Below are 23,454 nucleotides of genomic sequence, written 5' to 3'. Positions count from 1 at the left end.
ACCAGACATTGATTCAGGTATATTCCACATGTCATCTCATTTTAAAATTGTGATTTAAAGTTCCTTATTTAGGGGCGCCTGGGTGGCTCAGTTGGTTAAGCGACTGTCTTCGGCTCAGGTCATGATCCCGGAATCCCGGGATGGAGTCCCGCATCGGGCTCCCTGCTCAGCGAGGAGCCTGCTTCTCCCTCTGACCCTCCCCCACTCATGTACTCTCTCTCTCTCTCATTCTCGCTCTCTCAAAATAAATAAATAAATCTTTAAATAAATAAATAAATAAAGTTCCTTATTTATGTGGCGCCTGGGTGGCTCAGTCGGTTAAGCATCTGCCTTCGGCTCAGGTCATAATCCCAGGGTCCTGGGATCAAGTCCTGCAAAGCTTGTGCTCTCTCTCTCTCTCGCTCGCTCTCTCTCTCAAATAAATAAAAATTTTTTTTAAATCTTATAAAAAATAAAATTGTGATTTAAAGTTCCTTATTTATGAGGCACCTGGGTGGCTCAGTCAGTTAGGCATCTGCCTTCAGCTCAGGTCATGATCTCGGGGTCCTGGGATAGGGCCTGTTGCAGGCTCCCCGCTCAGTGGGGAGTCTGCTTCTCCCTCCGCCTCTGCCCTTCCCCACTGTTCATGCTCTCTCTCTCTCAAATGAAAATAAAATCATAAATAAATGAAACAAAATTCCTCATTTATTGTTCACTGTAAATGAAAAAGATTGAGAAATATGGTTTGCAAAACAAAGTGATCATGACAGACATACTATTTTGTAACTAGGTTTTTGCTGCTTAGTACCTTTGGACATTTTCTATGTCATTAAGTATTTTTCACACTGCTCTTAATAATTACATGACTTAACTATTTTTTGCCTTATAACTAAGGTAAGAAGATATAAATATGAGACAAATAAAACCATGAAAGTATTAGGAAGTATAATTTAAAGGGTGGGCACTTCAAATATATATATATAAATATATATTTTAGGGCAGTGAAATTGAGAGGAAGATACAGAGATTTCCCATATGCTCCTTTTAGATTACCAACATCCCCCTCCAGAGTGGTACGTTTGTTACAGTTGGCACACTGACACATCGTCATCACCCAAGTCCAGAGCTTACATCGGGGTTCACTCTTGGTGGTGTACATTCCGTCGTATCAGACAGATGTATAGTGGCATGTGTCCATCATTGTATTCATCCAGAGGCTGGGCACATCTTTAAATACATGATATTAGGGGCACCTGGGTGACTCAGTCGGTTAGGCAGCTGCCTTCCGCTGGGGTCATGATCCCAGGGTCCCACATTGGGTTCCCTGCTCAGCAGGGAGCCTGCTTCTCCTTCTGCCTCTCCCACTACCCCTGCTTGTGCTCTCTCTCTGTCGAATAAATGAAATCTTTAAAAAAATAAATAAATAAACACATGATATTAAAAAGATATAAGCCTTAACAGAAAAGAGGAGTAATTTTGAACATCGCCAAATTAAAAATTCTTTATGTATTAGAGTTATTATAAATAAAATTTAAAGGCACTATCATGTAATTCTCACAACAGTTTTATGAAGTAGGTGCCCAGATTCCTTTTCAAGAAGAGAAAACTGAGGGGCACCTAGGTGGCTCAGTCAGTTGAGCACCGACTCTTGGTTTCAGCTCAGGTCATGATCTCAGGGTCCTGGGATGGAGCCCTATATGAGGCTCCACTCTCAGCATGGAGTCTGCTTGAGGGATTCTCTCCCTCCTTCCTTCTGCCCCTCCCCACCATACTCATGCATGCATGGGCACTTTCTCTCTCTCCCTCAAATAAATAAATACATCTTAAAAGAGAGAGAGAGAAAACTGAGGCACAGAGAAATAGTGTGGAGATCAGTGGGTTTCTGGGAGGTTGATTACCTTGGTGAATACAAAAGCTGATAGAATGAGGGGCATAGTGAGTAGGTAGTTCCAGTTTAATCTCTGTAGCAGGCTTTGAGGTGCATACCCGCTTTACCCCTTCAAGATGATGGATGAGCTTCATTTCAGACAACTCCATCCTTTGAAGTATTCATTTCCATACAATTTTCATTATGATGGCTATGACAAAAACCTTTTCCAGGTGTGTCTTCAAACAGAAAATTTCAGAGACATCAAGAACAGACAAATGCAAAGTACAAAAAGTGGAAATCCCTTTTTACTGTCCCTTAAATAGTAGAAAATTTCAAGGCCTCAGTTACGTTGGGACAGTATAGATCATTAACTACTTATTAAAGAGACAGGAGGAGAAAAGCCAAAACTGTGTGAGGTATTATCAGTGGGATGAAATAAAAGATTGATTATAGCATAGTTTTTCAGTGGAAGAAACGGAAGTAAAAAAATTTAGAGTGTAAATGTTTTTAGATCATATTTAGGTGAATTCAATCAAGTTAAAAATCCCACCACATCTTGGATAAGAGCAGATAGCTCATTGATTGTGTATAGTAAAATGTTTCTCTGCAATTGATCTAAAATTTGATTTAAAATGGGTATATAATATTTACCTCCTCTGGAGTAACAAAATTTATGCTATGTAATAACATTGACATGTTTTCAGAGTCATGTTTAATGGGCCCTCCAGAACTCTGGTGAATACCACATCTTGGTCTGTTTTCTACCTCTTTTAGAAATCTGGAAAAGCGATAGGAAATATATCTGCCATTAAGTTTTTGCACTTAGCTCAACTATTGCCCTCTTAAAGTTTAGCAGAAGAGTCAAGGACTGTATATTCTTTATTAACTGCATTCAAAACTGAATTTAAGAAATGTTAATAGCTGTTTAGAATTAGTATTTGAATCCATACTACAAAGACTATTAAGATTTTTAGCATTATAGAGTCCTACACGGACCCACTTAAAAATGAATGGACTTCATTGTTTAATTCCAAGTATATACCCATCGATTTGCATGAATGTACAAATAAATACATGTATATTTTTATACAAAGTATACATATTGCATTTTTACAAGTGCATTTTATTTTTTCCCAAATAGATAAACAATCAGATCCTGTATGGAAGAAGTCACCAAAATGCATCTGCCATTATTAAGACCGCCCCATCAAAGGTCAAGCTGGTTTTCATCAGGTGAGATAGATACACGTCTGGTTTTCTAAAATCTAAGATCCCTTCTGAAGATATTATTTTGAAAGACTATCTTATCTTTGGTTTGTCTAACAAAATCACCGTATCCTAAAAATACCTTTTCCTTTTTTAACTGTCACTTTAAGGGAAGTATAGATTGTTTCAGTTATGAGGTTTTCTTGTTATTTACGTTTCATATGATGGACTTAGTGGTTGAGCCTACTATTTGTATTCAGTTTTTTAAATTTCTTCCCTTCCTGGACTGATCGTCACCTCAGTAGAACCTTCTAGCTTCCCTTCCTCCTGTCACCACCATGTGGTATATTTACTGACTCATTAATATCTTCATCAAGGAATAGGCAGGAAAACAGAACCCAGGAACATTTTAGGAACTTCATAGTAAGAGTGCTGGTGAGAAATCCAGAGGGGAGCAGACATGAGCTTTGCTGTCTAGAGTCGCGTGGTATGTTTGGGGTTCCACATTTTCCCTTATCCTCCCTGCTACCTGACTGCGTCCTTTTGGCATAAGTAAGTCAGAACTGGGAATTCCCATTGGTGGTAGCTATTGTTGCCTCATCAGCAATGGAATGTTTGATTCCTTTTATTGGACTGAAGTGACTGATGAATCTGAATTATCATTAAGTGATGTAACTGACCCTGTACATTAACTGTCACTCTGTTTCTTTTCCTTCTGAGTCTCAGGTATCAGCTGTAAAACGAGAATAATAAAGCACCTACCTCATTCATTGTGGTATGTCAAAAATTTGAAATGTTGAACACACTCTCTCACATAAAGGCTGAAAGAGTGTCGGCTGGTATTTTGTGACAGTGATGATCATTCTTCTTTCTACTGTTACTGGTTACCTGTCATTAAGACCTATCCATTCCCAGGGACCCCTGGGATTCAGGGTAGTTTTATTCCCAGATATGGGCACTGATGGAGGTGATTGACATACCCTTTCCCATGCCTTCACTTCAGCTACAGGGTGTTGTTGCTGCTTAGCTCCTAAAGAAATCTTACATTAGTAACCTCTTCTCCCACTCGGAGGCACTTCCTGGATTTCCAGGTTTTTATTCTTGTTTCCAAAGGGAGAATCCTTTCTCCTTCTTCTGTGTCTTTGTGTGTTAAGTCAACCTCCTCTGGCTCACTCACCTTGAAGTCCTCTGTTTAGGCACCAATCTCCTTTTTGGGTTTTTCTGCCCTTCCTGTCACCAGAAGTTACGAAATTAGAGTTAGATGCTGAAAACGTGAACAAACTTGAGGAAAGTTCAACCACTCAAAGCGATGACGGTGTCCATCGACAGAAATGCACGTCAGCTTGAACACTTGGCAGAGAGTCATGTGAGGGTTCCATGAGCAGGCACCCACAGCACTCAACCAGTATCTGCGCTTCATGCTCAGCACGTGGGGGCAACTTGCTGCAGGTGCTGTCCTTGATGTTGCTGTCACCTCTTCACTCATACGGGGTCATCCCAATTTAAAGAGCAAAAAGAAAATTGAATGGGATCCAAAGGAAACCATTAACGCAATTAAGTAATTGGGAAATAGAACCCTCCTCTTTCAAGAAAGAAAGGTTACATGATTTGAAATTATTTAGAATACAGAAGAGAAAGCTGGGGAGAATTTTAATAATAGTAATGAAGCCCCATTAATTTAGTGTCTGATGATTTCAATTTTGATCATTCACAGGAGATCAGAATCAAGGAAATAATTTGTTCAGTAAATTAATAGTGTAAGTATGATTGAGGATGCCACAGAATACTTACTTACTGGAAGGGATTTTAAGCAATTTAGTAGAAGTAGCCATGTACATTCAAAATATGCAATCGAATTATGAACCTTTCTTGCATGGTCGTTAAATTGTAGTGCCTAAACACATAGTCGGCATTCAGAAAGCTTTATTGAATAGATTTCCTTTCAGCTCCTTCTAAGCAATTCCAGATTATTTATTCTCCAAAGGCAACAATCATAGTAAGTTAGTTTGATTTATTTTGTGGACTTAAAGTTACATAGAAAAAAGATACATATAGATAAAAAATAATTCATTATTTTAGAAAATTTCTCATACTTAAGTCCCTCTCCTCAGTACTTTCCCAAATAATCTAAGTTGGGAAAAGTTTCTGTAGCTTCCTCTGTAGGGAGAAAGAGATGTAGGTGTGATTTTTGAGTAGTCTCTTGTCATCCACTTTGAGACTGTGTAAAGGAAAACGAGTTTAAATTGAATCAAGACAGATGTACGCACTGCTAACAACCTTTTGTTTGATCCAGTAGATATGTATGTGGTAACTTGTGTGCCAACATTTTATTAATGCTTCAGTTTCCGTAAGGGAAGGAACTACTCATCTGACTGAGAGCTTGAGAGCTCTTACCTAAGTGACAAATTCTTTTCTAAGCAAGCCTGAGATTCACCCTATCTCATGAAATCTGGCTCTAGAATACTCCAAGTGTGTGAGCTTGTTCAGTTTCCTGATCTGCAGTATGCGGGTGATATAGCTATCTCAGGGTGCCTGGGTGGCTCAGTCAGTTAAGCAGTCAGGTCTTGATTTCAGCTCAAGTCATGAACTTAGGGTCTTGGGATCAATCCCCACGTCGGGCTCTGAGCTCAGTGGGGGTCTGCTTGAGGATTCTCTCTCTCCCTCTGCCCCTCCCCCTGCTCACGTGCTCGCTCTCTTTCTCTCAAATGAATAAATCTTTTTTTAAAAAAAAAGTCAAGTGTTTAGGGCGCCTGGGTGGCTCAGTTGGATAAGCGACTGCCTTCGGCTCAGGTCATGATCCTGGAGTCCCGGGATCGAGTCCTGTATCGGGCTCCCTGCTCAGCGGGGGGTCTGCTTCTCCCTCTGACCCTCCTCCCTCTTATGCTCTCTGTCTCTCATTCTCTCTCAAATAAATAAATAAAATCTTAAAAAAAAAAAAAAGTCAAGTGTTTAAATATATATATATATAGCTGTCTCATAGATTGTCTAATGTTTTAATATGTATAAATTGTCTGGTGATGTGGGCTCAGCAATGTTCACGCTATGGTGATGAAGATGATGGTGTGGTGGCAGGAAAAGGGAGGCAGAGAGAGAAAGGAGGTAAAAGAAGTTAGGGAGAAGGAAAGAGGAAGAAAAAGATGAACCACTCCTTCATATATATTTTGTCTCATTCCAGAATCTTGAATATTTTTTTTAAGTGAAGCACATTCACAGTTTAAGAATTTTAATTAACATCATAATGATTAAACACTAGAAGAGATAGAACACTGGATATTGTATATAAGTGATAAATCACTGAATTCTCCTGAAACCAATATTGCACTGTATGTTCACTAACTAGAATTTAAATAAAAATTTTTAAAAATCACTATAAGAGATAGCTACAGATACTATATAAAACCATTTCCAATAAATGTTAGAATAAGAGACATGGGCATAGCCTGCCTGAAACATGTCTTTTAGTTCTGTGTCTACCACTGCTTCTCCCCCTCCTTTTTTTTTTTTTTTTTTTTTTTTAAAGCTCTACACCCCACATGGGGCTTGAGCTCAGGGCCTGGACAGCCCAAGAGCTGCATGCTCCACCAACTGAGCCAGACAGGCACCCGTCCTCCTCCTCCTTTTAAATGATGACCTGATACTCTTAACGAGAAGTAGAATACCACTTAATGAAAGAATGTATAAAGAGAAATCTAATTAATGTGAATTAATCCCCATGTCAATAAAATATATTATAATGTTACTGGGGTGAGTAACATCAAATAGTATCAGAATTTAAAACACTTAAGGAAATCAAAAAAAGAAAATACTTTATGCTCCTCTGCTTTGTACATCACCAGTGGGTTATAGTGGGAGATTGGTGACCTATTTATGTGTAGTAACCTGTGCATTTTGTTTATTTTATTTTTTAAAGATTCCACTTATTTGACAGAGGGAGAGAGCACAAGCAGGGTGAATGGCAGGCAGAGGGAGAGAGAAAAGCAGGCTCTCCGCTGAGCAGGGAGCCCTACTCGGGGCTCAATCCCAGGACCCTGAGATCATGACCTGAGCCGAAGGCAGATACTTAGCCAACCGAGCCACCCAGGCGCCCATAATCTGTGCATTTTAGGTGCTGTCCAGCATACCATTCTTTCTCCTTCAGGCTGATTATCTAGTTCATCACTCCTTTAGATACAACTCTGCCTATAGGTTACCTCTTTCAGACTATTGGTGTGAGAACCCTAGTTGTGCCTATTTTAGATCCAAATCCTAAAGCAGTTAGATACTGGTTTGCTATCAGGTTTCAGGAAGTTAACACTTAAATCATAGCACAGCAGATGCAATTACACTTTTCTTTTAAGATGCATAACTTATGCTGTATAATGTGACTTTAAACACTGATGTTTATAAATGGTTTCTTCATAGTTAGTGCTTCTATTTGCTGATACTTCCTTCCTTAGTTGAAATTACTGATTCTCTGTGCATTTCCATCATAGAGATATTGTTGGCTTCTATACCTCAGCGGCTCTTTTCCAGATTTATTGACAATTGAGATAAAAATGGGAACTGGACGCAGATTTGGGATTATGATTAGCAGTGATCACGGAAAGCTGTTAAAATGTGCTGCAGGCAACATTTTAATTAACGGGGGCCTTTAGTCTATAGTAATGTACATTTGTGTGATCACGTCCTTGTCATATTCTTTTAACACTTGTATTTATTCATATACTAACTGATCTGTAATTCACAGAAGGTCTGTGAGTCATTAGTGAAAATTAGCAAGTTGCTGCTCTGTGTACATGACTTACATGATCACTTTTTCCTCCCCCTTTGTCCCCACATGAGATTTTGGACAATCTGGTAATCACATACTTGTGTCTGTAACACATCTGGACTTCGGCATACTAAATTATTCTACAGTGGATAATCCAGGTGTATTTTACAATCTTGAGTTCTTACTATGTAGCACACATTCAATTCTGTGGATTTTCCCATTTGACCTTATCCCCGCTACATAAGCACTATAATTTTAGGTACAGGAGGAGAGCTATATTAATACAGGAAAGAATGAATTGCTGTGTTTGGCAGTGCAGGGATCCAAGGAGATTAATGATCTTGCCTGCAGCTCTTGTCATACCTTCCCCCACTATCGAAAATTAAATGTCATATAGAACAACTCACTCTCCATTACTTAATTACATGTGGAAAATGTGTACTGTATAAAAACTCCTGGGGCTAGAGGAGGCCAAGTGAAACTGAACCCCAAGGAAAGATTTAGTGCTGGCTGTCAAGCCTTACTGAGTCAAAGCGGACTCACCATGGGAGGCACCGTACAGTATCAATTGAACATATGTCTTGTTTTGTAATTAAAAATATAGTGTGGCCCTTTATCCTCTGGCCATATCCCTAAAAGATGATATGACTTGAAATTAATGTGAATGTCAGAGTCATCTGTGGGAGAAGTCCATCCGAAGAAGCAAATTGAATGCCTGTTTTAAAAATCCTTATTGTGCTCTCAATTCTTTCTGTCTAAATAAAGAGGGAAAAAAGATTGTGGGAATAAACATGAGTTTTACTTCCATAAAGAACTATTCATGCATTTATTCAACAAGTATTTGCGGAGTGCCTACCTGTGCTGGAGCTGTGGAGTTAGTGATACAAAGAACACAAGCTGTGCCTTGAAGGAGGAGGCAGAGAGTAAGCAATCTGGTACCTCATCCAAGGATAAAGGTGCTATGATACTTCAAGAACATATGAGAGACACAATTAACATAATCTTTGGAGCCTTGGGGAAGGTATTACAGAGAAAGATGCTGGAGCTCAGACCTGAAGGCTAAGTAAACAAAATTGTAGTATGTACAGAAACCCAGAAGTTTCTGAAATTGGATATTATACCCAGGGTATCTGAACATTTACTTCTAGGAGAAAAGCAGTCCTTCTTTAGGAAAGTGTCATTGTAGGGCGCCTGGGTGGCCCAGTCATTAAGCGTCTGCCTTCGGCTCGGGTCATAATCTCAGGGTCCTGGGATCGAGCCCCGCATCGGGCTCCCTGCTCCGCGGGAAGCCTGCTTCTCCCTCTCCCACTCCCCCTGCTTGAGTCCCTCTCTCGCTGTGTCTCTCTATGTCAAATAAATAAATAAAATCTTTTTTAAAAAGTTATAAAATCAAAAAATTTAAAAAAGGAAAATGTCATCGGATGAGTATAGCTGTGTACATCGGCCACTTTGAAATCTGTGAGGAAGCATCCTTCTGACTCTCTTGGGCCATTAAGGAAATTTAAGGGTGCAATACAGTATCATCCATGGGATATATGACACGTTTTGAGGAAGAGGCCTGTCATTAGCATCGAGTTCTTACTAGGAATTGCGGGAGAAGGAAAGTTACACTTTTCAATTTCAGGGCTCTTCTGTTTCTCCATTTAGTTGGGGCACTTGGTAGACCATAGGAGTCTCTCAAGTGCTCTGAAATGCTGACTCTTGCTTAATTTCTTCAGTACTTGTCTCCTGTACTACCCATATTAAAGAGTAGTTTTATTAATCTTATAAGCCTTTTAGTTCCAGGACAAGGTGGAATTGGAGTGTTTCAATCTTTTGTCAAGACAGTGGAATTTATGCATCCAAATAAGAAGCATTGTTCCCTTGGACCTACTGTGGTCACCTAGGGAAGCTGTACATTTAATCCATTACAGTTCCATTGCGTCATACATTTCTGGAATCATCTTGAAAGCCTATGGCATATTCTTTTGAATAGCCACAGGAGCCAAGTTTTCCCTTTTTTGAGGGTAGTTGTAGCTAGTCAATGTGAAGTGACCCCAAACTTTGCAGGATCATCATGAATCCAGTGCATTCAGTGTATTAGGTAAAGTGTTGCTACCGAACTTTCTTGCATGACCTGTAAAATAGCTTACAAAATCTTTTTTTTTTTTTGTATTTTTTTTTTTTTTAAGATTTTATGTATTTATTTTAGAGACAGAGCACAAGAGGGGGGAGCGGGAGCAGGAGAAGCAGACTCCCTGCTGAGCAGGGAGCCCGATGCGGGACTCGATCCAACTCGATCCTGGGACTCCAGGATCATGACCTGAGCCGAAGGCAGTTGCTTAACCAACTGAGCCACCCAGGCGCCCCCAAAATCATTTTTATTTCATGGACAGAATTGGTAATTTTTTCTTTGCTGCCCCCTTCCTTAACATAGTACTAGCTTGGGGGAATTAAAACTATATTTGTTTGATTTCTTTTAGCACTCAGAAACACCTAATTGTGTCTGGTTACAGAGATGAAATGGGCAGTTTTCTCTTTTCTTCACTTTTGTTTTTTTGTTTTGTTGGCTGATCAGTATTTATACTCCTATCATCATAGAATGTCTATTTCCTTAAGTAGACCTTCTTCACACACACACACACACACACACACAGTGTATGTACTATGGTGGAACAGTAGAAGCAGTACATCTAGATGCCTCTCTCCCTCTGTGGAAGCTGAAGAAGCCATGTATTTCACTGCTGAGATGTGGCCAGGGGTTGGTCATGTGACCTAAGCTTGGGCAGTATGATACTTAGCTTAGAATAGGAAGTAAGTAACATGAGTGATTTTATATGAATGGTGTTTATTCATGAAACCACAGGGCCTTAATCGGAGGTTCCTGCTATGACATCATTCTGTTTTCCTGCTTCCTTGTCCTCTGGAGGTCTCTTAGTTTCTGTATGTTCCAAGTCAAATCATGTTGCCTGCCTGTGTTTTGTGAGATCCCAATTTCCCTTTTAATAAATTCCCATTTGCTTTAGTTGGTCCAAATTCATTTCTCTTGCTTCCTGCCAAAGAATCCTAATGACTGGGAAGGGTGATAAAAGTGAGCTATCTGGGGGTGCCTGGATGGCTCAGACGGTTAAGCGTCTACCTTCAGCTCAGGTCATGATCCCAGCCTGCTTCTCCCTCTCCCTCTGCCTGCCACTCCCCCTGCTTGTTCTCTCTCTCTCTCCCCCTCTCTGTCAAATAAATAAAATCTTTAAAAAAAAAAAAAAAAGTGAGCTCTCTGAACAAATCATGAGCAACCAGAGTAAGATATTTGGTTCCTTCTGCACATTTTCTTATCACCTGTAGGCTTTTAGCCTTGTTTCTGAGAAGTTTTTATCCTTCAAACTTTTTTAGCAAGCACAAGACCCCTGAACAAGTCTCTACTGAGGACCTCCAGTGTGACACATTTCCATTGCCAGACCATTCACTGGCTCTTGAAATGAGGTTGCCATGATTATCTCAGAGGAATTAGGCAGGATTTATCCTGGATTTATACCTGGGGTGGGGGGAAGTCACCTTTCCCCAGAACATGGCCTTATGGCGAGGGCTGGAAATCTGAACATTAGGCCTTTGCCAGCCAGAATAAGGAGCAGGTGGCTGAGGGCATCTACTATGTTATCTTTCAGTAAGAACCTCTGTGAGAAACTCAGTCGGCTAAGTCATCCATCCATCCAGTCCTATGCTCCCCACATCAACCCTTCCGCCAACCTACAGTGCCAAGTATTTCATGAGCCACCTTTTCCTCTGCACAACTGGCAATAATTATTTAGAACTTGCCTGGGGCCACCTTTGTGAAATGTGGGTCTGGATGCTGAGTTACTCCCAACAGCCCTCATTAGTGATTGGCATTGTTTGGAATGGCAAGTAAATAAAGTTCATAATTCTATCGTTGGTCATTTATTTCAGATTCAGCATATTGCTATTTTGGTGGTTTCATCCAGCTGGAAATTGAAAACTATTCAGTCTGTTCATAGAGTTAGAAATATCTCCTGGAATCTTTTCAGAAAGGAGTTTTGCTCCCACTGAAATATAATGATGTCCTTTGTTTTATATGTGACTTCTGGTTCATTTGTATTGAACTTTCCTAGCCAAATGTTAATTCAGTGTCGTGTCCCGATTAATATAACAATGTAGAGTTTATTTTTCCTATCCTCAAGTGTCTTACATCACTATATTTAGTACAATCAGAAAATAATATCTAGGCCTGTTTAGCTGTATTCATGTGTTCCTCATTTATTCATCGTTTGTGTGTGTGTGTGTGTGTGTTTAAACAATGTGCTAGGCACTAGATTGTAGTTGTAATCATTTTAGAACAGGTTTCAAAACAAAATGAAATCTACCTACTCAGCTATCCAGGCTGAATTCAGGCACATAACTTCTTTTTTTTTAAAGATTTTATTTATTTATTTGAGACAGAGAGAATGAGAGACAGAGAGCATGAGAGGGAGGAGGGTCAGAAGGAGACGCAGACTCCCTGCCGAGCAGGGAGCCCGATGCAGGACTCGATCCCGGGACTCCAGGATCATGACCTGAGCCGAAGGCAGTCACTTAACCAACTGAGCCACCCAGGCGCCCCAGGCACATAACTTCTGTTTTGGATATAGTGCTGTTTTGTTGGCATAAAATAAGATCCTATGGGTTTAATGAAAGTGAATTTCTAAGTGGCAGGATCCACAGCAATCCAAAGACAATAATGATATTTAAGTGATAGTCTTAAGTATTTCAAATATATTCTCATCACACTTGCACTTTTTTTTTTGGTCTCGTGTAATTTTTTAAAATTGTGAAATCTGTATAACATGAAATCTACCATCTTAACCATTTTTAAGTGTACCCTTCAGTGGCATTTAGTATATTCATGTTGTTGTACAACCACAACCACTATCCATCTCCAGATGGATAAAAATCTGTACCTGGTAATAAAAAAATAATAACTCCCCATTCTCCCTCCCCCACCCACAGCCCCTGGCAACTATCAGTGTACTTTTCTGTCTCTGTATTTAACTATACTAGGTATCTTATAAAAGTACAGCATTTGTCCTTCTGTTACTGGGTTATTTCATTCGCTGTAATATTTTCAAGGTTCATGCATGCTGTAGTGTGTCAGAACTTCCTTTTTAATGCTGCATAATATTCCATTGTTTGTATATATATGTATTTATCCATTCACGTGTCTTGGGACACTTGGGTTGCTTCTGCCTTTAGATTATTGTGAATGGCGCTACTATGAGCAAGAGAGTACAAATGACTTCAAGACTCTACTCTTGTTTCTTTTGGATATATACCTAGAAGTAGAATTGCTAAATCATATAATTATTCTATTTTTAATTTTCTGAGGAGCCTTCATACTGTTTTCCATAGCAGCCATAATATATGACATCCTACCAGCAGTGGACTGGACAAGGGTTCCAATTTCTTCACAACCTCACCAACACTTGTTATTTTTGGGTTTTTTGATAGTAGTCATTGTATTGGGTATGAGGTGGTATCTTACTGTGTTTTTTTTTTTTTTTTTTTGATTTGCATTTATCTGCTGATTAGTGCTGTTCAGCGTCTTTTCATGTGTTTATTGGCCATCTGTATGTCTTCTTTGGAGAAATTTATTTTCAACTTTTCAGCCTGTTCTTTAATCAGATGGTTTGTTTTGTTGAGTTGTAGGAATTCTCTGTATATTCTGGATATTAAATGCTTATCAGATCTATAATTTGCAAATATTTTCCCTCATTTCATAGGTTGTCTCTTCACTGTGTTGATTGTGTCCTTTGATGCACAGAAGTTTTTCATTTTGATGTAGTCCAGTTTATCTGTTTGTTGTTTTTGTTACTTGTGCTTTTGGTCTCATATGCAGGATATCATTGCCAAATTCAATGACACAAAGCTTTTCTTCTATATTTTCTTCTAAAAGTGTTATGGTTTTAGCTCTTATGTTTAGGGCTTTGATCCCTTTTGAGTTAATTTTGAATGTGGTATAAGGGAAAAATCCAACTTTATTTTTTGCATATGAATATCTAGTTTTCCCAGCACCATTTGTTGAAAAGATCAGCTTTCCTGCCACCTTCCCCTCCATCCCCCAGTTGAATGGTTCTGGCATCCTTATTGAAAATCATTTGACCAAATATGTGGGAGTTTATTTCAGAGCTCTCTGTTCTATCTCCTTGGTCTCTAAGCCTCTCATTATGCCAGTACCACACTGTTTTCATTACTCTAGCTTTGTAGTAAGTTTTGCAATCAGGAAGGGTGAGACCTCCAACTTTGTTCTTCTTTTTCAAGATTGTTTTGGCTGTTTGGGGTCCATACGGATTTTAGATGGAACACACTAACTTTCTGAAAAGATACAGAAATGCTCCTTGGAGAGATCTCTGACTGTGATAAATGAAAAGTTAAGGCATTCTGCATACACATACATATACCACCCATTACATCAGATTTTCTTTTCCTCATTCATAAATTGTTGTCATGAGCTCATCGTGCTTTCCTGAAGAATAAGTGTGTTCTTATTGTAGCCCACTAATCTTTCTTTTACCATAATTTGTCGTGTTCTTTTAGAGGGTATATTGGAGAGAGTATCTCATAGTTATCCCAAGAAGGTAGTCAATAGTTGTTGGATAAATGCTTCAAGTAACATGTTAATGAAATCCTAAGAGATTTACAATTTGAATTATGGTTACAACTTTGATGGATGAGCAATAAGCGTATAGGGTTTTATCAACAAATCCCTGTATATGACATGTATGTGCTTCCAAGATTTCAGTAAAGTATTCTTGGAAGAATAGAATGAAGTTACTGAGAAAAGCTATGTAAATAGTTTAGAAATGCAGAGGAGGAAGAGATTACTGTTGGAGAAGTGAGAACAGCGAAAGCTAGTTAATGATACCTGGATAGATTTCCACAGGAAAGACTTGAGTCCAAACTGCATGAACAAATTTAGTTCAAGCATTTGTGAAGTACCTTCTGTATGTCAGATGCTAATAGGACCATAGAGTTAAGGAGGAAGTTCTTAATCTTTAAGAACTTCTAAGACATACAAATAAATAATTATATAACAGGCAAAACAAGCACCAATAGGGGGAATTCTGTGATACTGAGTTATTCAGATTGCATTTTCAAGGTTGTTGAAAAGGGGGTGTTTTTCATAATTGAGAAGGGAGTGATTTGGATTGACTGAGACATAGAGAAAGCAGAACAAGGAAACCAGTAAGGTTACTCTTGCTGTAGTACAGACAACGTGAAAAGTCCATGAATTAGGATGGGGGCTATGGGACTAAAGAAAAGAGAAGAAAAAATGAAGTCTAGAATGAAACCATCAGACTTAGTGATTTCTTTGAATATAAGGGTTAATGGCTGCATGAGTTAATGGTAATGGAGCACTCTTTGCCCCTGGAAATTTAAGCATCTGAGACTGAACATCATGAAACCATAAAACAGTAAATGTTAACAATTGTTATTGTGCTTTGGTGCTTTGACATTGACCTTATCTTACGACACTTCTGTTAGAAGATACTATCCCAATTTTAAAGATTTTATTTACTTATTTGTCAGAGAGACAGAAAGAGAGCACAAGGGGGGCGGGTAGTGGCAGGCAGAGGGACAAGCAGGCTCCCCACTGAGCAGAGAGCCTGACACAGGTTAGGATCCTGGGATCCTGACCTGAGCCAAAGACAGACGCTTAACTGACTGAGCCACCCAGGCATCCCACTATCCCAATTTTATAGATTAAGAAACCAATATTTTTTAAAAGTTTTTAGGGGCGCCTGGGGGGCTCAGTCGTTAAGCATCTGCCTTTGGCTCAGGTCATGATCCCAGGGTCCTGGGATCGAGCCCCGCATCGGGCTCCATGCTCAGCGGGAAGCCTGCTTCTCCCTCTCCCCCTTCCTCTGCTTGTGTTCCCTCTCTCGCTGTCTCTCTCTGTCAAATAAATAAAATCTTAAAAAAAATAAAAATAAAATAAAATAATAAAAATAAGTTGTTTAGTATCTTGCTTATATCTTAGTGATAGAATCTGTTCCTTTACCTAGGTCTGCCTCACTCTAGGTTTCCTCCCAGAATAGCATGGTTGTCTTACATTGATATAACAAAGAATTAATTTTTTAAATGGGGTGTTATTTACACTCAGTGCAATAGACTTCAAGTGTTCAGTTTGTTGTTTTGAGAATACAAAACATACACCTGTGTAACCATCACCCAAAACAAAAATACAGGACATTCATTCATCCCAGAAAGCTTGCTGGTGCTCCTTTCTAGTCAGTCCCTCTGGGCCCCAGAGACAACACTTCCTGATTTCTGTCATCATAGATTAGTTTAAACTGTTCTTGAACTTCATGTAAATAGAATCAAACAGGATTAATCCTTTTGTGTCTGGTTTCTTTCATTTTACATAATTTTTTTCAAGATTTACCCATATTGTTAGGTATATCTATAGTTCCTTCAGTTACTGAGTAATATTCCAATCTGCGACCATACCATAATTTGTTGGCCCATTTTCCTCTATGTGAACATTTGGGTTGTTTCCAGTTTTTAGCCATTTTGAATACAGTAGAAGCATGACTCTTAAAGATAATTATTATAGAATCAACTTGTATAGAGCATGTTTGAGTCAGGATAAACTCAGTTATGCTTCAGTGAACTTCCAGCCAAACCTCAGTGGCTTGAAGTAACAAAGGTTTATTACTTTATCATGTTACGTGTCCATCAGGGTTCAGCAAGGGGGCCTCACAGCTCATCTTGGTCATTCAGGTAGCCAAGGCAAGATCTCAACATATATTTCTATGATTACCAAGTATTTGGTTCAAGTAGTGACTCACCTTTAAAGGAGAAGAAAAGTACAAGCCAGAGGATTTATGAAGAACAGCTCTAATCATTATCGCAGAAGAGTACTGAGGGAATTGTACTCCACTGTATTTTTTACCATGCTCCCTGCACTATCGTGTTTGATAAGTATTTTAAAGCACTTTACAGTCATAATATCTATACAAGGACTAGGTGATGAAGATATGAGACTTGGAACTTAAGTATGAAAAGTTGATAGAGTGAACAAACTCAGAACCTTTCATGCTTCTTAACGTAAGGAAAATTATGAAAGAGCTTTAAGAGTAAATTGTGACTTAGTCAGACTTTTGGTTTGGGAATATTAGCTTGGGTATATAAGAGAAGATATATATGGTTCTGGAAGAGGCTGCTAAAATGGGAAACACTGTAGTGTGGTAGTCAAAAGAGTAGATTTTGAAACTAGACTGCCAGGTTTGAATCTCAGCTCTGCTATTCATTAGCATTGTGAGTTTGGTCAGTTTGCTTACACTCTGTGTAAAATATACCTACTCTCTGTCGGGTACCCTGTTGCAAGCTAGGGGAATGCAGAGATAAGATCCCATCCCTGGGCTTGGAGAAAGAGAAAGATCATTTTAATAGAACATGGCAAATGCAATGATAACAGACATACACACAGGCAGAGTTCTGTACTCTGGAAAACTATTCCCTTACCCATGGTGGCACTCCGTTATCTCTCTCAACAGCTGTTAAAGATCATTATAAAAATACCAACAAGCAGTTACAATTTCTGATTGTGTCCTGTATGGGGCATCTGGGCCTAAGTAACTTACATTAATTATATTGGAAAGGAACAGGAAGTTATAAAGCAAACAGATTTTATTCTTTATGAGAATCATAGGAGAGGAGAGGTCAGAGGATCCCCAGAAGTCATTCAGGTTAACTGCTTGTTTGAAGTGTAAATGCCTACTCTCCTTTGGCTTCCCTCTTTCTACTCATTTCTCTTTAAAATTGTCAGGTCTTTGCTTGCTTGATGTGGAGGTGCGTGAACACTCCCTAGGAAGTGGATTATAAAGGATTATGAAATGTAACTTCTTAAAGCAGCTTCCTTCTCTCCATTGAGAGTAATTGTAAGTTTTCTATTTTGTGAGGTTTAAAAAAATTAATATGGAATTTAAAGGCCATTAAAGTCATGCTAATTTAGAGAAAACCATTAAATTATGAAGGGATAACTTGGCTGATGTGAAGTAACTTGGTCCAGGTAATCATGACTTCTCAATAAGAATTTATGTGCAGCCATATATTTAATGCTAGTAACCTTTGAGAGAGGTATGAAAAGCCATCTGCTTAATTACTGCCAAGTATACTCTGCCCCATGAGCTCTGAATCTGGAGCAGACAGGTCCTGTTGGCTTTTAGCTCTGAGGTAGAGCTGAGTTCTGTTGTGTTATTCAATGAAGGAAAATGAATGCAAAAGGGAATTACCACTTTGAAAATGCAATTACTTATCCAAAGGTAACTGATTACTTCTTCTGTGTATGAGCAAACTGCTGAGGAATGGATTGTATTCCCTGAAAAACAATAGCCACCTCTTAATGTAACAGTGCATGCTCAAGACATCTGTAATACTGTCAGAGAAAAACAGAGATACTCTTCATGCACTGTCACTTTATGGTTTTAGTTTTTCACCCTTTTGCTTTGGTTTGGCTCATATGCTAGATAATACAAGAATCTCAGAAGGTTAGAATAAGAAATGGTACCTAGACTTCATCTGTTTACTTAGACTCTGCCTCATTCCACAAAGAATTTACATTAGCCTAGAATTTTTGCAGTTCAATTGAGTTCTTGCAGTTCGATTCATTTAACAACTATGTTAAGTACAGACTGTTTGCCAGGCACTGATTGCCCCAGATAATGTAAGAGAGTAGGAAGGACATGCTTCCTGTCCTTGGAGTGTACCATCTAGGAGAAGGCAGATTGGAAGCACATTTCATACAGATAGGTTAGGTAAATTACGAAAGAGACAGAACTGCAGTCTTTGTATAGGGTGCTATACACATACAATAGAGCCTGGAAGGCTTGTTTCAATAAATGACATTTGTGGTCAGCTATGAAGAAGAAATAAGAACATAAATCAGACAAAGGATTTGGGCAACAGACATGCAGATCAGAGGAGGATGGGGCCAGATAGTGCCCTGAGGTGGATGGAGCTTAGCTCGGCTGAGAAATGGGAAGAAATTTCATGTAGCTGGATTAGAGCAAAGTGTGAACCAGGAGAAGAGAGAACAAGAGGAAGCCAGAGATGGGGGCTGGGGAAGATTGTTCAAGGCCTTACAGCCTCCCTAACAATTGTGGACTTGATCCTAAGTGTAATAAGAGGCCATAGGAGGATTTTAAGCAGGGGATAGAAATATAATCAGATTTATGTATTAGAACCGTAATGACTCTTCTGGGTGAAGAAAAGATTGGAGAAAGGATAAAGAATATAAGTAAGGAGACCAAATAGGATGCTCTTACATTAACTCTGGTGAGAAATGTTAATAACTAGGGGCATCTGGGTGAATGAATTGGTTGGGTGTCCAACTCTCCGTCTCAGCTCAGGTCTTGATCTCAGGATCCTGAGTTCAAGCCCCACATGGGGCTTCACACGGGGCATGGAGCCTACAGAAAAGGAAGGAAGGAAGGAAAGAAGGAAAGAAAAGAAATGATAATAGCTTGTCCTAGGATAGGATGGAAATAAGTGGAAAGACTCAAGATACGTTTTGAAGGTAGAATCAACAAGACTTCTTGATTGGATATACAGTTGAGGGGTTAGAGGTTTCAAGAGTGCCTCCTTGGTTCCTGGTTGAATAACTGGGTGGACATTGTTGACATTTACTCAAATGAGGAGGATTAATCATGGAACCCTCTGGTGACTGAGTGGGAATAAGAGATCTATTTTATTTGAAATACTTGTAAGACATCCAACGGAGATATAAAGTAGGAGTTAGAGATCAGATATTAAGCTCAGAAAAAGACCTGGGCTAACTATGTGAATTTGGAAGACATCAATATATAGATGGTCTTTTGACTTAAGGGAATAATTCATCTAGTTGAGGCTATTGAACTCACACTGGAGGGGAAGGATAGATGGATTATAAATTTAATAAAGAAAGGCATTTCAGGAAAGGGCAATGATAGGATTGAAACACCAAAGCAGGAATGACATGGACCAATGGATCTTTTTCCAGTTGGTGAGAAGTAAAGGGGTTGGATATTGAGTGCCCTTCCAAATCCGGTAGTGGCTATCCTGAATATACTGGTCATATGGAGAGAGATCTGTGAGCAGTCTTAGATCTTTGCATACCAGGAAGAAGCATTTTTGTGATCTCCCTTGGTTTGTACTGTGAAACCTAAAGTCAAATGTCACGTAAACCTTGAGATAATGATACTGGGTTTGCGTCATGAATAAATAGTAAAGGTTAGATCTCCCACAGAAGAATCACTGCTTATCATTTGCTGGTAACGTCATGGAAATAGGTCCAAATAATTAGAACTGGTATTGTAGGAGTTATTCTGTACCTGCGACCCTGGTGATGAAGTTTTAGCTCCCACCATCTCTGCTTCCATTAGGATGAGGAGGAGTAGAATTAACCCACAAAGCATTATCTGTCTGGATCTCCGCTCTCCCCATCCATCACTCCTCCTCACAGTGTCCACCCATGGAGGGCCTGTCGTACACATCCCATCATCCCTCATTTGGCAGAACAAAGTTAGAAGCCAAGTAAGGAGGCCGGGAACCTTTCCAGTTCAAAGAACAAAATGCTCTGGACATTAATGGGCCTAGAGGTTAAACACAGCCATTTGAAAAATTTATACTCCACAGTGCTGAGAGAGTTGATGTCTTTCCAAAATGATCCTTAGCAGCACCTGACTTATTAAGCAAGATCTAGCTAACCCCTAGCATCATCATTCTCTGTCTCTCGTAACCATATCCTAGTGCCCCTGGGGTAATATATCCCTTTTTGTGCTTAATAGCTTTGCATGCTTAAAACCAGTATGTATTTGTACATATTTTTATTCTAAGGTGCTTTGTATACATTTTCAACAGAGGAAATGGTTGTAATTTGAGCCAGAAACTTAGCATTTGCTGTGTACTGATTCTGCCTATTTTCACGTCCACAGAAATGAAGATGCAGTCAATCAGATGGCTGTTACCCCCTTTCCAGTACCATCAAGCTCCCCGTCTTCTGTTGAGGTAAGACGGCTCCTAATTAGCATGTAGTAACTTAGATGGATTTGTCATGATTATTTTTTCCAAAATCTAGCATTTTTGATTTTCACTATCTGGTATTCCAAATTCATAGAATCTGTTAAATAGGGAATTTCCCTAATTAGGAAGTATTTGAGGTAGGATTACAAAGTAATATAAAATAGGGGCACCTGGGTGGCTCAGTCAATTAAGCGTCCGACTTTTTTTATGTTCAGTTAGCCAACATATAGTACATTATTAGTTTTTGATGTAGTGTTCAGTGATTCATTAGTTACATATAACACCCAGTGCTCATCACAACACGTGCCCTTCTTAATACTCATCACCCAGTTACCTCATCCCCCCACCTTCCTCCCTTCTGTAACCCTCAGTTTGGCTCCTGGAGTCCAGAGTCTCTCATGGTTCGTCTCCCTCTCTGATTTCTCCCCCTTCATAGTCCTCTGTGCTATTCCTTACGTTCCACATATGAGTGAAACCATATGATAATTGTCTTTCTCTGCTTGACTACTTCACTTAGCATAATACCCTCCAGTTCCATCCATGTTGATGCAAATGGTGGGTATTCATCCTTTCTGATGGCTGAGTAATATTCCATTGTATATAATTTGACAGAGAGAGAGACACAGTGAGAGAGGGAACACAAGCAGGGGGAGTGGGAGAGGGAGAAGCAGACTTCCCGCGGAGCAGGGAGCCCGATGCGGGGCTCGATCCCAGGATCTGGAATCATGACCTGAGCCGAGGGCAGATGCTTAACGACTGAGCCACCCAGGCGCCCCGAACCACATCTTTTTTTATCCATTCATCTATTGAAGGGCATCTCGGCTCCTTCCACAGTTTGGCTATTGTGGACATTGCTGCTATGAACACTGGGGTGCAGGTGCCCCTTCTTTTCACTACATCTGTATCTTTGGGATAAATACCTGGTATAATTGCTGGGTTGTAGGGTGGCTCTATTTTTAACTTCTTGAGGAACCTCTATACTGTTTTCCAGAGCGGCTGCACTAGCTTGCATTCCCACCAACAGTGTAAGAGGGATCCCCCTTCTCTACATCCTCGCCAACATTTGTTGTTTCATGTCTTGTTAATGTTTGTCATTCTAACTGGTGTAAGGTGTTATCTCTTGATTTGAGATCAGGTCATGATCTCAGAGTCATGAGATTGAGCCCAGCTTTGGGCTCCATGCTAAGCATGGAGCCTGCTTTAAGATTGTCTCTCTCGCTCTCCCTCTGCGCACCCCTCCACCCCCCCACCCCTTCCTTAAAAAAAAAAAAAAAAGGAAAAAAACACACAAGAAAAAAAAAAGGTAATATAAAATAATGTTAAACACATTAAAACTTAACATATGAATATTGCTTTCCTCAAAGTTCCTTAAAGTTTTTTCTGGATCTATAATTTGTCCTAATTGGGCATTTCAGAATTTATTAGAAAAAATTATCTTTTTTGTTTGTTTTTTGGTGGGTTTTTTTGTTTTGTTTTGTTTTTGAGCTTTTTTTTTAAATTCTAGGTAGTTAACTTACAGTGTAATATTAGTTTCAGGAGTACAATATAGTGATTCGATAACTGCATATATCACCCAGTGCTCGTCAGGAAAAGTGCACTCCTTAATCCCCATCACCTATTTAATCCATCTCCCCATCCCTCTCACCTCTGGTAACCATCAGTACCTCTTTCTTTATAGTTTCAAAACACGTTAGTACCTATTATCTATGATCACAGGTATCTTTAAATAATTACTTTATTAATGGAGAAATTACTAGTACAAGATTGCTATCACATTGATCTGCTTCTAGAGTTAGACAGACATTAGCTAACCAGCTATGTAATCAAGTATCTCCGCAGCTGAGGGAATATTATATTCTTTACATTTTTTATTCATTGAATTATTTTTTAATTCCAAAAAGAAATACATACTTATTGTAACTAATCAAGCCATGCAGAGTTATTAGGAAGAAAAAGTTAATTTTCCTTTCCCCACCTCCCCGAGGAAGTTAATATTTACTGTTTAGTATTTTCATACTTTTTCCTCTTCTACCACAAAACTAAACAGCTATATGTGAATAATGCCTCTTTTAGTAAAAACTCAATTGTATAATACATTCTTTCCATTCAACAAGCATTCAGTGAGTGCCTATTATGCATTAGGCAGGCTTGGGTATTAGAGATAGGTGTGAATAAAACAGAAGGTTCCTTACTGTGGTTCAACTTAACATTCGAATAAAGAAATAAATGAATAAATACACCAATAAATGAATAAATACACCCTCCCCTCTCTCATGTGCTCTCTCTCATTCTCTCTCTCTCAAATAAATAAATAGAATCTTTAAAAAAATAAAATAAATAAAGGGGAAGAGCTTTCTTTGCAGAGGGGACAGAAATAACTCTCAAGTGAGAATGCACTGGGGCATTGGAGGGATATGGCTAGAGGCATATTGGGGGCCTGGAGAGTGGTAATGGGGTGGGGCTCTTTGAGTCAGAGTAAGAAGTTTGGGTTTTAGCCTATGTGTGCTGGAATCCAGTAAAGGGGAATGAGTTGACTCGGTGTACCATCTACTAGGTAGAGAATGGACTACGGGAAGGTAATAGTAATACAGTAGAAGGTGGAGACCTACATGAGACTCGT

General features: G+C 39.2%; 1 protein-coding gene across 8 annotated transcripts in view; it reads left to right on the top strand.

Moving 5' to 3' along the window:
- PATJ (PATJ crumbs cell polarity complex component) overlaps positions 1-23,454 on the top strand; it is a 352,466-nt gene that overhangs the window by 224,034 nt on the left and 104,978 nt on the right. For all 8 annotated transcript variants that reach the window (XM_045897546.3, XM_045897547.3, XM_045897545.3 and 5 more), the window contains 2 exons: positions 2,991-3,082; positions 20,747-20,819. In XM_045897546.3, coding sequence (XP_045753502.2) covers positions 2,991-3,082; positions 20,747-20,819 — 165 coding nt within the window. The remainder of the gene's footprint in view (positions 1-2,990; positions 3,083-20,746; positions 20,820-23,454) is intronic.

The sequence above is a fragment of the Mirounga angustirostris genome, unplaced genomic scaffold (genome assembly GCF_029215605.1).
Source record: "Mirounga angustirostris isolate CCGP_5_RB_7025 unplaced genomic scaffold, mMirAng1.0.hap1 SCAF_4, whole genome shotgun sequence".
Taxonomy (NCBI): Eukaryota; Metazoa; Chordata; class Mammalia; order Carnivora; family Phocidae; genus Mirounga; species Mirounga angustirostris.
The sequence above is the reverse complement of the archived record's forward strand: the minus strand, read 5'-3'. Positions and strand labels throughout refer to the sequence as shown.